This window comes from Leptonychotes weddellii, chromosome 12, assembly GCF_054177405.1.
Source record: "Leptonychotes weddellii isolate Sample4059 chromosome 12, ASM5417740v2, whole genome shotgun sequence".
Classification (NCBI taxonomy): Eukaryota; Metazoa; Chordata; class Mammalia; order Carnivora; family Phocidae; genus Leptonychotes; species Leptonychotes weddellii.
Genome location: NC_138380.1, coordinates 21,067,095 through 21,080,239, shown reverse-complemented (window position 1 = coordinate 21,080,239; position 13,145 = coordinate 21,067,095). Strand labels below are relative to the sequence as shown.

General features: G+C 60.1%; 1 protein-coding gene across 4 annotated transcripts in view; it reads right to left on the bottom strand.

Annotated features, from left to right (window-relative positions):
* Positions 1 to 828: 828 nt before the first annotated feature.
* IMPDH1 (inosine monophosphate dehydrogenase 1) overlaps positions 829 to 13,145 on the bottom strand; it is a 15,573-nt gene continuing 3,256 nt past the window's right edge. The window contains exons 2-15 of one of the 4 annotated variants that reach the window (XM_031018824.2): positions 12,867 to 12,968; positions 10,690 to 10,738; positions 8,142 to 8,243; positions 7,948 to 8,022; positions 7,482 to 7,688; positions 7,261 to 7,348; positions 6,237 to 6,436; positions 5,521 to 5,611; positions 5,163 to 5,258; positions 3,701 to 3,844; positions 3,449 to 3,593; positions 3,008 to 3,151; positions 2,797 to 2,880; positions 829 to 1,575 (exon numbers count right to left, since the gene is read on the bottom strand). In XM_031018824.2, the coding sequence (XP_030874684.1) occupies positions 1,554 to 1,575; positions 2,797 to 2,880; positions 3,008 to 3,151; positions 3,449 to 3,593; positions 3,701 to 3,844; positions 5,163 to 5,258; positions 5,521 to 5,611; positions 6,237 to 6,436; positions 7,261 to 7,348; positions 7,482 to 7,688; positions 7,948 to 8,022; positions 8,142 to 8,243; positions 10,690 to 10,738; positions 12,867 to 12,968 (1,549 nt within the window). In that variant the 3' untranslated portion in view covers positions 829 to 1,553. Of the gene's footprint in view, positions 1,576 to 2,038; positions 2,220 to 2,796; positions 2,881 to 3,007; positions 3,152 to 3,448; positions 3,594 to 3,700; positions 3,845 to 5,162; positions 5,259 to 5,520; positions 5,612 to 6,236; positions 6,437 to 7,260; positions 7,349 to 7,481; positions 7,689 to 7,947; positions 8,023 to 8,141; positions 8,244 to 10,689; positions 10,739 to 12,866; positions 12,969 to 13,145 lie in introns of those variants that run through there. The other 3 variants (XM_006747882.3, XM_081800139.1, XM_081800140.1) reach the window with 3 other exon arrangements.

The following is a 13,145-nucleotide window of genomic DNA, read 5'->3' as shown; positions in this document are numbered from 1 at the left end:
TCTGGGAGCGGGCAGGTACCAGCAGGCTCGCCCAGAGTAGCCTGAGGCAGCCCCTCCCTGACAGCCAGGGGAATGTTTCCAGCTATTCATGACCCACGAACTAGGGTTTTGTTTCTGCACGCTCTGCTCATTCCCGCCCCTGGAGCATTCAGGCCATCTTCGCTCCCGCTCCTGAGTGGTGTCTGTAACTGGGTGGCACGCCTGCGTGCCCACTGCCCAACTGCAACAGAGGCAGAGGAAGACAAGGTAAATGCCCCAAGACCCCCCCCCAGGCTATTCAGCAGCCCATGTGTCAGTGCGTCCCCACCAGGAGGGGTTTGAGGCTGGGACACGGGGCCTGAGCTGCAGATGCACCGTGGGAGCTGAGCCCCCCCTCTCCCTGGTACCCACCCACGGGTGTCCGCTGATGCGGCTGCAGGTCAGGGCCACAGCCATGCTCTACTCCCGCCTGCGTCCAGGCTGCACCGTTTGGTGTCACGAGGCTGCAGTGGGGACTTGCGGGCAGCTACCGGTGAGGCTCCCGACGCTCGTCTTCTACAGCCTCGGTGGCCCCTCTGCCACACCGTCCGCCTGCGTGGGCTGCTGGGCACGGGCAGCGGGAGCATTGCCGGGAAAGGCACAGGCCTGGGAGACCCCCCCCCCACCATGTGGCCCACTTGTGCCAGTACCCCCCTAGAGTCCCACAATGCCCTCCTCACCTTCCTGGGGAGGCTGGGCCTGGTGCCCCCGCCTCCAGCCCAGCTCTGATAGGGGCTCGGGGCCCCAGCTCACCACCAGGATAGGGGCCAACTGCCCAGTGGACACGGGGCAGAGACAGGACGGCAGAGGTATTGAGACCTCTTGATTTATTCAGATTATTTAATATACAATGACGCAACTGTGACCCCAAAGTGTGCAAAGTTAAAGCCTTCGACTGCAGCTGAGAGGAGAGGGCAGGAATGGTACACCTGGGGATGATGGTGAGTCAGGAATGATGGGTAGCCTCCTCCCCAGGGCCAGGGACGGGGGGAGTGGCCTGAGGAGCCGGGCCTGGGTAGCCTAGGGCCAGGGGAAGGGGGCAGAGACCTCCCTCTGGCCTAGGTCAGGAGCCCAGAAGTGCCACATGGCTGAGGGGGCAGCAGCCCAGGAAGGGGCCAGAGGCAGGGCCAGGAGAGCACCATTTCGGGGGTGGGGGTTGGGGAAGGAGGTGCCCTACGGAAGCCAGGAGGGGCCACCTGCCCCAGGGGTGGGCGCCAGGCCGGAGCAGGCTGCAGTGAGAGAGACCTGAGGCAGGCACAGGGCCTGAGAGCCCAGGCTGGCTAGGCTCAGAGGGACTGAAGGAGGGGGAGCCCGGAAGGACCCCCAGGGCAGCCGAGCCCCAGGAGCAGTCCTGACTCTGCAGGGGATGACCAGGGTTGCCGCAGACCCTCGGGGGCTCCCCTCCTCTCTCCCTGGAAAGGAGCTGGGGAATCCGTAGTGCAAATCTATGGACCACTCAGTTATGGAGGGAGGCGGTGCTCAAAGGGGCACCCTGGGGCACACCCCCTCCACTGCCCCGGCTTCCACCACCATCCTCAGTACAGCCGCTTCTCGTAACTGTGGGGACAAGGCAAAGGGAAGCCAAGAGTGGGTGTCTGGACCCTGCTCCTTTCCCAGATCCCCTTGCCATTAGGCCTTGGGCTGCCAGGGCGCCCCCACATAGGGGGCAGGGGGGAGGGAAAGAGCAGGCCCTGTGCCTCTGTGTTCCCCAGGCCAAGGCTCCCGAAAGAACCACGCCAGGTCCAGAGACAGCCATGCTCCTTCTGGCCACAGCCGCAGCTGAGCAGACTGTCCTCAATGCTGGGGATGGAGACCCAGCTAAAGAAGACAGTCCATCCTCCTAGCGCAAGCTCAGACCAAGCTGCACCTCTGCCGCCCCTGTCTCCACCCCACCCCTGCACACACAGTGGCCTAGGCCCCTTGTGGTCGTTGGGTCCAGTCCAAGACAGGGAAACCTCAGGCCTGTGGTCAGGGACATCCGTCCGCACCCCAGCAGGGGCTGTTTCCACTGGAGGAGGGGCCACGGTTGGCTGCCCCCAGAGCTCAGTGCCGGTCCTAGGGTCCGTGTCCCCTGATCACACCCGAGTGCCACCCCCGACCCGAGGGCCCCGGCCCCCAGCCCACGTCCCACCCAGACTGCCCCTGCTCTACTCTACACTTGGCCCGGGCAGCGCGGTTACTTACACGGCAGAAAGGTATAGCTACGGGAGGATGGGGCAGAAAGAGACACAGGTTAGACGCCCGCCGATGCCTGGGGGGACAGGCCCTCTCGACCAGGGCGGGGACGCATGCCTCTGCAACGACCGCTGCCAACTAGCACTGCCCCCGCCCGCGGCCGCCCCAGCGCCGGCCCTGGCGTCTGTCTCTCTGCCCTTCTCCCCGCCAGGGGGCTCGTGCCCCCGGCCTCCGCCTGCCTGCCTGGTGCTGCCACCAGCACGAGCCCAGCGCCACCAGCCCCTGCCACCAGCCACCAAGCTTCTGAGCAAGCAAGGGACTGGGAGCCCAGGAGGGGCCAGCGGCCACACCTCCCATGCCCTGCTCGGGGAGATGCCCGAGGGGAGGGGAGGGGCCTGCCTGCGCGGGGGGGGGGCTAAAGGACAGGGGTCAAGGGTGCGCTAGGCCCTGTAGGACAGGCTGATGGGGTCATCCTGCAGCAGCATCCATCCCTGGAGCAGACGGTCCACGGGTTCCCTGAAACCTCAGCTTGGCCTCTGAACCACAGCCCCACCTGCCCGACCCAGTGCCAGCCAGCGGGCGCGAGGAGGCCACCACACTTACGAGTGCAGGCCATGGACGCCACCCTCGATCTGAGCCGACATGGTCCGCTTCTCAAACTTGAGCTCTCCTGAGTACATCATGGACCTGCAGGCAGGTAGGTGGAGCGCATCAGGGACACCGAGGACAGAGCAAGAAAGAGAGGAAGCAGGGAGGAGCCAGGAGCCTCCCGGGTCCCGTCCCCACCCCCCCACCCCCCAGTCACAGCACTCACCGCAGGACAGACAGGCTACGGGCACCGATATCCTGGCAGCCATGTTGGATACCTGCTATGAGGTAGGGCACGAACTTCTGAATGGAGCCTTTGTCCTGGATGGAGCCCGAGACGCCCTGTGCGATCTTCACCTTATCCCCCTCACTGCGTGGAGGGCAAAGAGACTGAGCCAAGCGGCCCATGGCTCAGGGGAGCCCCCCCCCACCTCCTGAGGGTACCAGCAGAGGGGATACCACCCAGAAGGCCCCCCAGAGCCGCCACTCCCGGGGTGCCGGGTCAGATGGCCCAGGTACTACCCCAGGGCCACGACTTGCACCCTGTGCCCCGGGTTGCAGAACAGGAATACGGAGACGGGGCACCACACGGGGAAGTCACGGGCGGCGTGGACGCCGGAGGGCTGCGGGCTCATCTGCCTGGGGCCGGGGTTCCGAAGCAGGGCACCTGAAGTATCGTTTCTGGCTGCCGCTGCACTTCTCCATGGCATCCAAGGAGCCCATGCCCCGGTACTTCTTGAGCCTCACCCCATCCGAGAAGAAGTACTCGCCGGGAGCCTCCGTGGTGGCGGCGAGCAGGGAGCCCATCATCACTGTAGTGGTTCAGGGGTCAGTGCCTCTAGCCCCACAGACCTCCTACTGCCCTCGCCCAGCTCCCAGCCCCCCACCAGCCTGCCCAATCCCCCGCAGACCCCCTCACCTGTCGAGGCTCCCAGCGCCAAGGCCTTGACCACGTGCCCCACGGTCTGGATGCCACCGTCGGCGACGACCGGCACCCCAAAGCGCCGGGCGTACTCAGCCACCTTGTACACGGCGGTGCCTTGGGGCCGACCACACGCCATCACTGCGGGAAGGCACGCCAGTCAGAGGTGCCAACGGCAACGCAGGAACCAGGTAGAGGCCCCTTTGTCCATGCGCCCCCGCCCCCGCTTGGGAGAAGGGACGAGGCTGGACGGTATTTCTGGGGCACAAGGCAGGCGGCAGCAAAGAACACTAGGGGCGACGGCACTCCAGGGACCTGGCCCACCCCACCCAGAACAGCACCATGCAGGATTCTGACGGCCTTCAGAGCATAGCGCCCCCACCCCCGGCCCGGTGGGCTTGGGGCTGGGGGTTCCCCAAGCTCAACGTCTCTCTCAAACCTCTCTCATTTGCAAAGCCTGTTCCCAGGGTGAGGTACTCACAGCCCCCTTCGGGATACTGGTGTGCATTCCTCCGAGTTTAACTGTCCAAGGTCTTTAAAGTATGAGGTTGTAAGTGGGAAGTCTAAGGAACTAGCACTTATCTCGGGACGGAGGTGAAGCTGGATAAAGTGGAGGAGAGGCCCTCTCGGGAAGTACCTGTGGTTTGTTTTGTCCCTATTGCATCCCAAGAGTTAGAACGGGGCCTGACACATAACAGGCGCTCGATTAATATTTGTCGAGTCACCGAGGGAAGGCCCACATTTACCATGGTGGTCAGCTAGGGCGAAGGCTTAGCAGAGGCTCTGAAGACCAAAAGGAGGAGACGTTTTGGGCAGACAAGACCAAACGGGTCACTCGGTGTTGTGGAGAAATGACCCTCACCCAAGGGGCCAGATACATCCCCTCAGGCCAAGCCAGGACCCACAAGTCAGACACCAGCCTCCGGGGAGCACCCCTCAAGCACACGGGGACACGCATCAGGGTCTCACACTCCCCCACTTCGTGGTCAGGAGTGCGCCCCGTAGAAGGGCTTTGTGACCGAGTGGACCCCCTCCCCCACTACCGCCGCACAGTGGTAAGGCTCTATGTCCTTACACATTCAGGGACATGCTAGCTCCACATCTTAATTATCTGCCTTGTCACAAAGCTTATCCCAACTCTGAGCGGGCTTCCAAGGAGCCCCTCAGAGAAGTAGTCACACGAGCCTTGCGCCTCCAGATCGGGCCTTCTTGACCAGACTCTGAGAAGCAGGCTGGCACACTCCCAAAACTCCCAGTAACCTTATCTTACACCAGTCTCCCCCAAGTCACTAGGCCAGATGGACAGAGTCTGAGCCCAGGTCACCCCCTGAGCCCCCATCCTGGGAAGGGGCCTGGCACAGCGCGCACTCGGCATGCATCCCTGGGACAAGAGTGGGGGCCCAGAGCCTGGGGAGGGCCAGCAGGACGTTCCTGTTGGCATCGCTCTCCTGACACCTACCTTCTTGGGTGATGCAGATGGAACCACAGCCCATGCCCACACGCAGCCCGTCCACACCAGCATCAATCAGGTTCTTGGCCTGAGCCGCTGTCACCACTGGGGGGAGGGGCGGGGAGGAGGGTTTGGAGGAGCGGGGAAAGAGGAACAGTGTGAGTATGGGATGTCCTTGCCTTACCCTGGGGCTGCCTGGGACCCCAGTCTAGCCCCCCCACCCCAACCCCCAGGGGCCAAGCCCATTCCTTCAGCCCTCTGCCCCCATGCAGGGGCAATGCCATCACCTAGGGATGCTGAAGGACAGAGGAAAAGTTACGCAGTGCGAGAGCAAGGGCGGGGGGCTGCCGGGGGCCCCCGCACTCACCATTCCCCCCAATCACCTGGAGGTGGGGGTATTTCTGCTTGATGTAGTGCACCATGGCAATCTGATACACGGAGTTCCCCTGGGAGGAGTCCTGTGAGGAGGGGGACAGGAAAGCTCAAGCTTCGGTGGCTAACAGTCCTCACCGGGGGAGGGGAATCAGAGCGGACAAACTCCTGAAATTGTACGAAAAATGTTGAGAAAGCTCTTTTTTTTTTCCCCGCTGGGGAAACACTTGATAGCTCTCAGCAGACTGAGTCTCGAAGGTTGAGCACCACTAGTTTGTGGTCTCAGAGCAGACAAAGCCCCGTCATACCCACTGTATGCACCGGTCCTCACCGCAAGGAGGTGTTGCCTGGGGCCACAGCCTGTTCCCACCAACTCACTACCAGATGAAATTACTGAATTTCGCACACCCTGGTGTCTTCATCGGACGGGTGGGTGTGGGATTGAACCTCAGGGAGCTGTGGCGAGGATCAAATGAGTTCATCCACATAAAGGTCTTAGTGCAGGACCCGGCAAGCGGGGGGTCCTCAAAGAATGTGAGCTCTGAGTATTAGGGTGCGGAGGGCCCTCCAAGGGGCCCCCAGTTTGCCCTGAGCCGTCAGAGTACCAGTGACCCTCCTAATTCCGATTCCAGGCTGCATTAGGGGCAAACCCCGGTCTCGGTAAGCGTCTGCCCTCCTGAACCACCGCGCCCGGGCGCAGTGCTCACATACCAGCACTATGACGTCAGCGCCCGCCTGGGTGAGCAGGTCCAGGCGGTACTTGTCATCCTCACGGCTGCCCACAGCCGCCCCACACAGCAGCTGCTTGTGGGAGTCCTTGGAGGCCAGAGGGTAATCCCTGTTCTTCTTCAGGTCAGTGCGGGCAATGATGGCCACCAGCTCATCACGATCGTTGACAATGGGCAGCTTCCCTGATGAGGAGTGCAGAGGTTAGGTGAAGGAGCAGGCCTCTTGGGGCTGGAGTGGGAGTCGGGGATGGTAAGGACGGAACAGACCAGGCCAGAGATTCTACTGAAGTACCCAGACCAGCCACTAGGTGACAGCACCCACCCAGGAAATGCTCCTAGGGATCTGGCCCCCTGCCCAAGGAACAGGAAGCAAAGAAACGTCCGAGCCAAGTGGGGTCCGGAGCTCTTCCTGCCCTGCGGCCCAACCAGGCTGGGTGGGTGGCCCCCGAGCACTGGCAGCCTTTCACTGGCTAGGCCACAGGCCACAGTGGTCGAAAACTCCTAGCCAAGGCGCAAATGTAAGGCTGTCTTGCAGAGAGGAACACGTACCCTCTCCAATACCACCCCCAGAAAACAATCCAGTATGAGCCAGGAAGGCACTGCCCAGTGTCTCCCATGGGGACCTAATGAATATTGTGTCAGCAGCCCCAATGTCAAATAAACTTAACTGCAGGACTTCTCAGGGCCTTTAATAAGCTGACATTCAATTTTTTAGTGGGATATGGGAGATAGAAAAGCAGCACGTTTCAGACTTTTTTGGTGATGAGCATTTCACAGGACGAGCTTTATGGGGAGACACAGTGTGAAGATGCTGAATAAGGGACAGGTTTTCCTAAGCCAGAAAAGGATCTCAGGATTCATGCTCCAACCCGGGATTATTCAAACCTTCCCTAAGGCCCAGCCAGTCTGGTTGTTGGGACAATCTACAAAGCTCCGAAGGAACAGCGGGCCTGGGGTACTGGGAGCCAGACTGGGGGGTCTTGAGCTTTCTGCCCACTCCCAGGTACCTTTCTTACTGCGCTGCAGGATCTCATTTGCCTCTTTCAACGTTACGCCCGCTGGAGCCACCACCAGCTCATTCCGCGGAGTCATCACCTGTGGAGTCAGGAACATTTGCCTGCAGGTTGGCAGGTGAGAGAGAAGGGAGCCAGGCCTCCCTCTGGTCCCTGGTCACAGGCACCAGCCTGAGGCCCCAGGATGTGCGGTCCTCCCTCTGCCCTGCACATACCTCACTAAGGAGGGTGGTGTGGTCCTTCTCGGCAAGAAAGTCAATGTCTCGGGAGGTTACGATGCCCACCAGCTTGCTGCCCATGGTGCCTGTCTCCGTGATGGGGATGCCGGAAAAGCCATGCCGAATCTTGGCCTCCAACACGTCGCCCACGGTATGCGAGGGGCTTAGCACCACGGGGTCCGTGATGAAGCCCTGTTCAAATTTCTGTGGGTGGAGACGGGGAAGGAAAAGGCTGGAAGAAGGCCGGAGGTGGTGTGCAGGCAACCATGCCACAGAGGAGGCAGGGCTCTCAATGGGGAGACGGGCCAGTGGGCGAATGAGGGCTGGGCCCTGTGTCCCCAGTGAGGAGAAGGGCGGACAAGAGCCCACAGGAGTCAGCCAGGGGATGCACCAGCCTGCAGGGATAGCAAAGGAGGGGGCGGCCAGGTCGAATCTTGTTTCTGGGGACAGGCCTGGTACTTGCCTTGACCTTCCGCACCTCATTGGCCTGGAACTCCGGTGTGCAGTTGTGGTGAATGAAACCAATACCGCCCATCAGCTGGGGTGGAAGGGAAGCAGGATCAGTGCCAGGGGCTGACCCTCTGGCTCTGCAAACCCCACTTCTGAATCCAGGCCCCACGTTCAGCCCCCCCACCCTCACCCCGGTGCCTGACTCACAGCCATGGCAATGGCCATGTCGGCTTCTGTCACAGTGTCCATTGGGGAGGAGATCAGCGGCGTCTTCAGGGTGATCTTCCGAGTCAGGGCTGAAGTCAGGTCCTGAGAATAGAGGCACGGTCTATGTGAAGAGTTTTACCGTTCAATCAACAAACATTTACTGAGCTCCTATGGGTCCCCGGCACCAGGACAGGCCTGCAGATCCAGCAGTGGACACGGCAGGTAAGGACCCTGCCATCCCTCCTGGAGGTTACAGCCTACTTGGAAAGAAAGATGACAAAAACAAAAAATGAGATTATTTCAGTCGGGATAAAGGCTCCAAAGAAAGACAACAAATCCAAGTGACCACAGGACGAAGGATGTGGTGGTCAGGGGAAGCCTCTCTCTTGGGGTGTGACAAGTGAGAACCAATCAAGTCAGAGTCTGAGGGACTGTCGCTGCAGGCAGAGGGAGCTGTGTGTGTGACCCTGGCCTCTGTTCCCAGTCTTCCTGAGGTGTATTTAACACAGAAAAAGGCTAGCACAGTAGAAGAGGGGGGGGCAGGCAGGGGCTAAGGGGCGAGAGGCAGGCAGGGGGGTGGGTGGGTGGGTGGTGAGGATGTGTAGCCTTGAAGGCCACGGAGAGGAACTCAGATTCGATGCTAGGAGGAGAAGCCACAGGAGGGTCTCAGGCAGAGGAGAGACATGCTCTGCTTTGTGTTTTATAGATTTTTTTTTTTTTAAGATTTTATTTATTTGACAGAGAGAGAGACAGCGAGAGAGGGAACACAAGCAGGGGGGAGTGGGAGAGGGAGAAGCAGGCTTCCCGCCGAGCAGGGAGCCCGATGCGGGGCTCGATCCCAGGACCCTGAGATCACGACCTGAGCCGAAGGCAGACGCTTAACAACTGAGCCACCCAGGCGCCTCTGCTTTATGTTTTAAAGAGGTCGCTCAGGCTCTGATGTGGAGAATGGACTCTACATGACAAGGCCTGAGGCAGGGAGGCCACCAAGGAGGCTGCTGGGCAGGGCCAGGCGGGAGAGGCTGTGACTGGGAGGAGAAGGCGCAGGAAGGAGTCTATCAGACCTCCAGGAAAGTAGGGAACCAAGGGTCTGCCACTCAGGGGAGAGGTCAGAGCTGCAAATACACATTGGGGAGGAATCTGCCTCTGAGATTCAGGCCAACAGCTTGTGGATCCTAGCCTCCAAAGCACTCACAGACTTTGGTATAGAATTTTTGGAGATTCGTAGGCCCCTGAAGTCCATCTCACAGACCCTGGTTCAGAACCATGGCCCTGCAGTCTAGAGAACTCCACCTTCTCCTCTCCCATCATACCACAGGAGAAGAGCCACGCAGCCTTCCTGACCTAGGCCACAGGACAGGGAGACCCTTGATAGCCGGGAGGGGACTTTTCCATCCCTTTCTTCCTCACACCCTGCCCAAGGTCTGGCACAAAGCCAGAGGGCCTGGTAAACTTTGTTAAACTGAACAGCTGAACCAAGACATCCTGCTTGCCATCATAAGGTACAGGTCCAGAATAGCCCAAATTCTCCCCTAAAAATCCGTCCGCATCAGCACTGGCTACACAAGCTGGACGGGAGTCTCCCTGATACAAGAGTGATCCAGGCACACTGGGGCCTTTGGTCTTTCTTGAGGTTCAGACCTGAATAAACATCAGTAACAGCAACAAAGGAAACTATTTCTTTAACGTGCATGAATTCATCATAGAATAATCTAACTTGGGGCGCCTGGGTGGCTCAGTGGGTTAAGCCTCTGCCTTCAGCTCAGATCATGACCCCAGGGTCCTGGGATCGAGTCCCGTATCTGGCTCCTTGCTCAGCGGGGAGCCTGCTTCTCCCTCTCCCTCTGTCTGCCGCTCCCCCTGCTTGTGCTCTTCTCTCGCTGTCTCTCTGACAAATAAATAAAAATCTTAAAAAAAAAAAAAAAAAGAAGAATCTAACTTTTCCGTGAAATGACTTATACTTGTCAGCACTTACCCCTTGGCTTCTACGAGCTTGTCATATCTTAATTGTGTAAAGAACATTGTTCATTCACTTGGCTCATTGCTGAGCCCCTCCAATAAAGCGAGGCACCGTGTTTCCTTGTATTTGTCCAAAATCTAATTCTTTCGAATCCTCTTGCCAATTCCTGTGCATTACAGATCCACAAACAAGTGTGTCCACCTCATCCAAAGTCTCCAGAATTGTACTGGCTCCTGTCATGTCCTTGCTCAGCATTTCAGACAAAATCTAATCCTTCCTGTCTATGGTAAGAGGGCTGCCATACCCATGCCCATCCCCTCCCAGGGCCTTTTTGAACCTCGCAAAGGCTCTGTCAGTGACAGCCCTCCCGCCCTGTGCCAGGCCCACCGCTCAGCATACCCCCGAATCCCCAAGGCTGCCTTTGCCCCATTAGACATGACCCACTGCACTGTGCCAGTTTCTCTGGCGGCAATAAAGGCTACATGCCCAAGAAAAGTCTCTCCCACACCCTGCCCTTGAGCAAGAAGCCAGCCTCTTCTACCACATACCTGGTCCCTCTCCCCCCAGGTCAGCAGAAGAGGTACTCACCACCTCATCAGCTATGAAGTCTATGAATCCTGGGAGAATCAGGAAGTCGCTGTGAAGACAGAAAAGTGAATGTTACTGGGTGGGGAGGGGTCCCCAAAAGGGGCAGGGCCTGCCATACCTAGGGGAGGCAGCATGGGGTTGGGAAGAGGGGCAGAGACTGGAGCCCTCTGATCCTGGCGATTCCCTGGTCAGGGCTTGAAGCACCCCCTCAAGCCCCCCACTAGCATCTTGCTGACTCCAGCCCAGAGACCTAGAGCCGAAGCCAGCAGAAGGTCTGTGGACCTGGGGCGCCACCAAGGCGGTTGGCCCCAAATGTCCATTGCCTTCAGCGCTCAGAGTTATGGAGGGACACAGAAGTTCCTGTAATGACACCCAGAGCACATACAGTGCCTGCCCTTGAACACTTCTCCATCTTGATAGGGGGAGACAGTCAGCAAACACGGAATGAACCCGAAAACCATTTAGTAGTGCAGCATGGCATGAACACCACAAAGCACAGGACAAGCTGCACAGCCCAGGGCCGGGGCTGCTGAGTCACACGGGGTTCAGAACAGCATGGAGGGACCCCAGGGGGCTGAGCATGGGGCGTGTTCGGACAGAGCAGGCACTCCACTCCAGTTGGACTGGGACAACCCACAGACATGGCCTGGGATGGGAAAAGGGTGGAAGGGGGCTTCACAGCTGTTAGGACCAGGACACCGGGGCCCTGGTCAAAGCGTGGCAGCTCGCAACACTGGGGGCTGCCCACACGAGGGTGGGCCACGGTCACAGCAATCCCCAGGAGAGTGTAGGCCTGCAGGGGTATGGCAGAGTAGAGTGCCATAGCCCAGGGGCCCCATGGGCTCGATCTGCCTGAAGTCACAGGGCCTTGACAGACACACCCAAAAGCAAATGCTCCATACTTCAGGAACACTCCCAACCGGACTAAGCAAAGCAGCAGGCACCCCAGTGCAGGAAGGAAAAGCTCCAGGGTGGATCGGAGGGGTGGGGTCTTTAACCTGCCCCAGACCTAGAGAAACTCCTAGGAATTTCCCTAGTGAGTTTTCCTAGAAGACGCCAGTGAACAATATATCAAAGAGATACTTTCTCCCCCTTCGTCAAAGACCCCCAAACAAATAAAGAACCTTAACTGCCCCTGCCCCCTTGGCAGCCCTCTGTACAGTGAGGAGGCCTCCGTAGCTCACCAAGAGGCAGGAGGAGAAACGCTGGAGTCTGGGCCCCTGGACATTCTCTCGGCATTATCTCTATCCCTCACCTGGCCCACACACCCCAGCCACGGCCAGGCAAGCGCGCCACTCGGGAACGACTGGGAATCCTGGTGTCTAGGGAAACTGCCTGCCAAGCAGGAATGCTTACAGGCGAGGGCAGGGACTGGCAGGAGACAGGGCAGGGGTGCTTTTGACTTACCAGCAACCCCACTCCTCCCAGTCCCAGGTTTTGATGCTCTTTCCTGGCATGGACACAGTCCTGCAGCCAGGAGGTGAGCTAGTGCCAGGCCTGCAGCCCGCAGGACAACTGGCCCAGGGCCCGTGGAAAAGCAAACTAAGCCAGAGGCAAACGGAGAGGTCTCATCCTCCTCCAAAATCCCATGTGGGGTGGGCTTGGGGTGGCAGTCACAGAAGACCCATGCCCAGGGGAGCACCAGTGCTAACCAGCGGGCACGCGGGGCACAAGTGGAAGGAAGGCTGGACAGGTCCGTGGGAAAAAGGAGCCATCCCAGCTGGCCAGCTGGGCCTCACCTGGAGGCAACACCCAAGCAGCTGCCTTAGCTGGGCTCCAGGGTCCCTTCTGCACTCATGTGAGCTGGGAGCGAGACCAAGGTCTGGAAAAAGTCTCTCCAGAACTCCCACATCTCCAGTTCCCACATGCCCCAAGGCCCCTCCTTGGGGCCAAAATGCCCACGAGAGGAGGAAGGGGGCAGGCCGAACCCGGATCCGACCATAAACGGGGCATGGCACCGAGGGCCCGCGATGTCGCTGTGCCACGTCCGTCTGCTCTCAGCGCGGGCCTCCTTCCTTCCTTCGCCCAGCCCCCCACCCCCACCCCAAGTCACTCGAATCGGGGCCGGAGAACGCGGGCGTCCGAGGGGGGAACGGCGCACGTGCAGGGCCGGGGCCGGGGGATCGCGGCGCGCGGGTGGGTGCACCGAGGTGGGGCCGAGGCCCCCAGGCGCTTACTTGTAGGTGAGGCCGTCGGCGTTGGCGAAGAGCTGCTGCGCGGTGAGCCCATCCTCGGGCACGTAGCCGGTGCCGCCGCTGATCAGGTAGTCCGCCATGCTGCTGGGAGACACCGCGACCCGACATAAACACCCGCGCGGGCCGCCCCGCTGCTGTGGCTGCTGTCGCCGCGGCTGTGCTGACGCCGCGCCGCGGCCACGCTGCCGCCGCGGGCCAGGCGGGCCGGGGGCGGGGGCTGCGGCAGCGGCGAGGCGGGCCCGGGGCGCCGCCCTCTCCTCC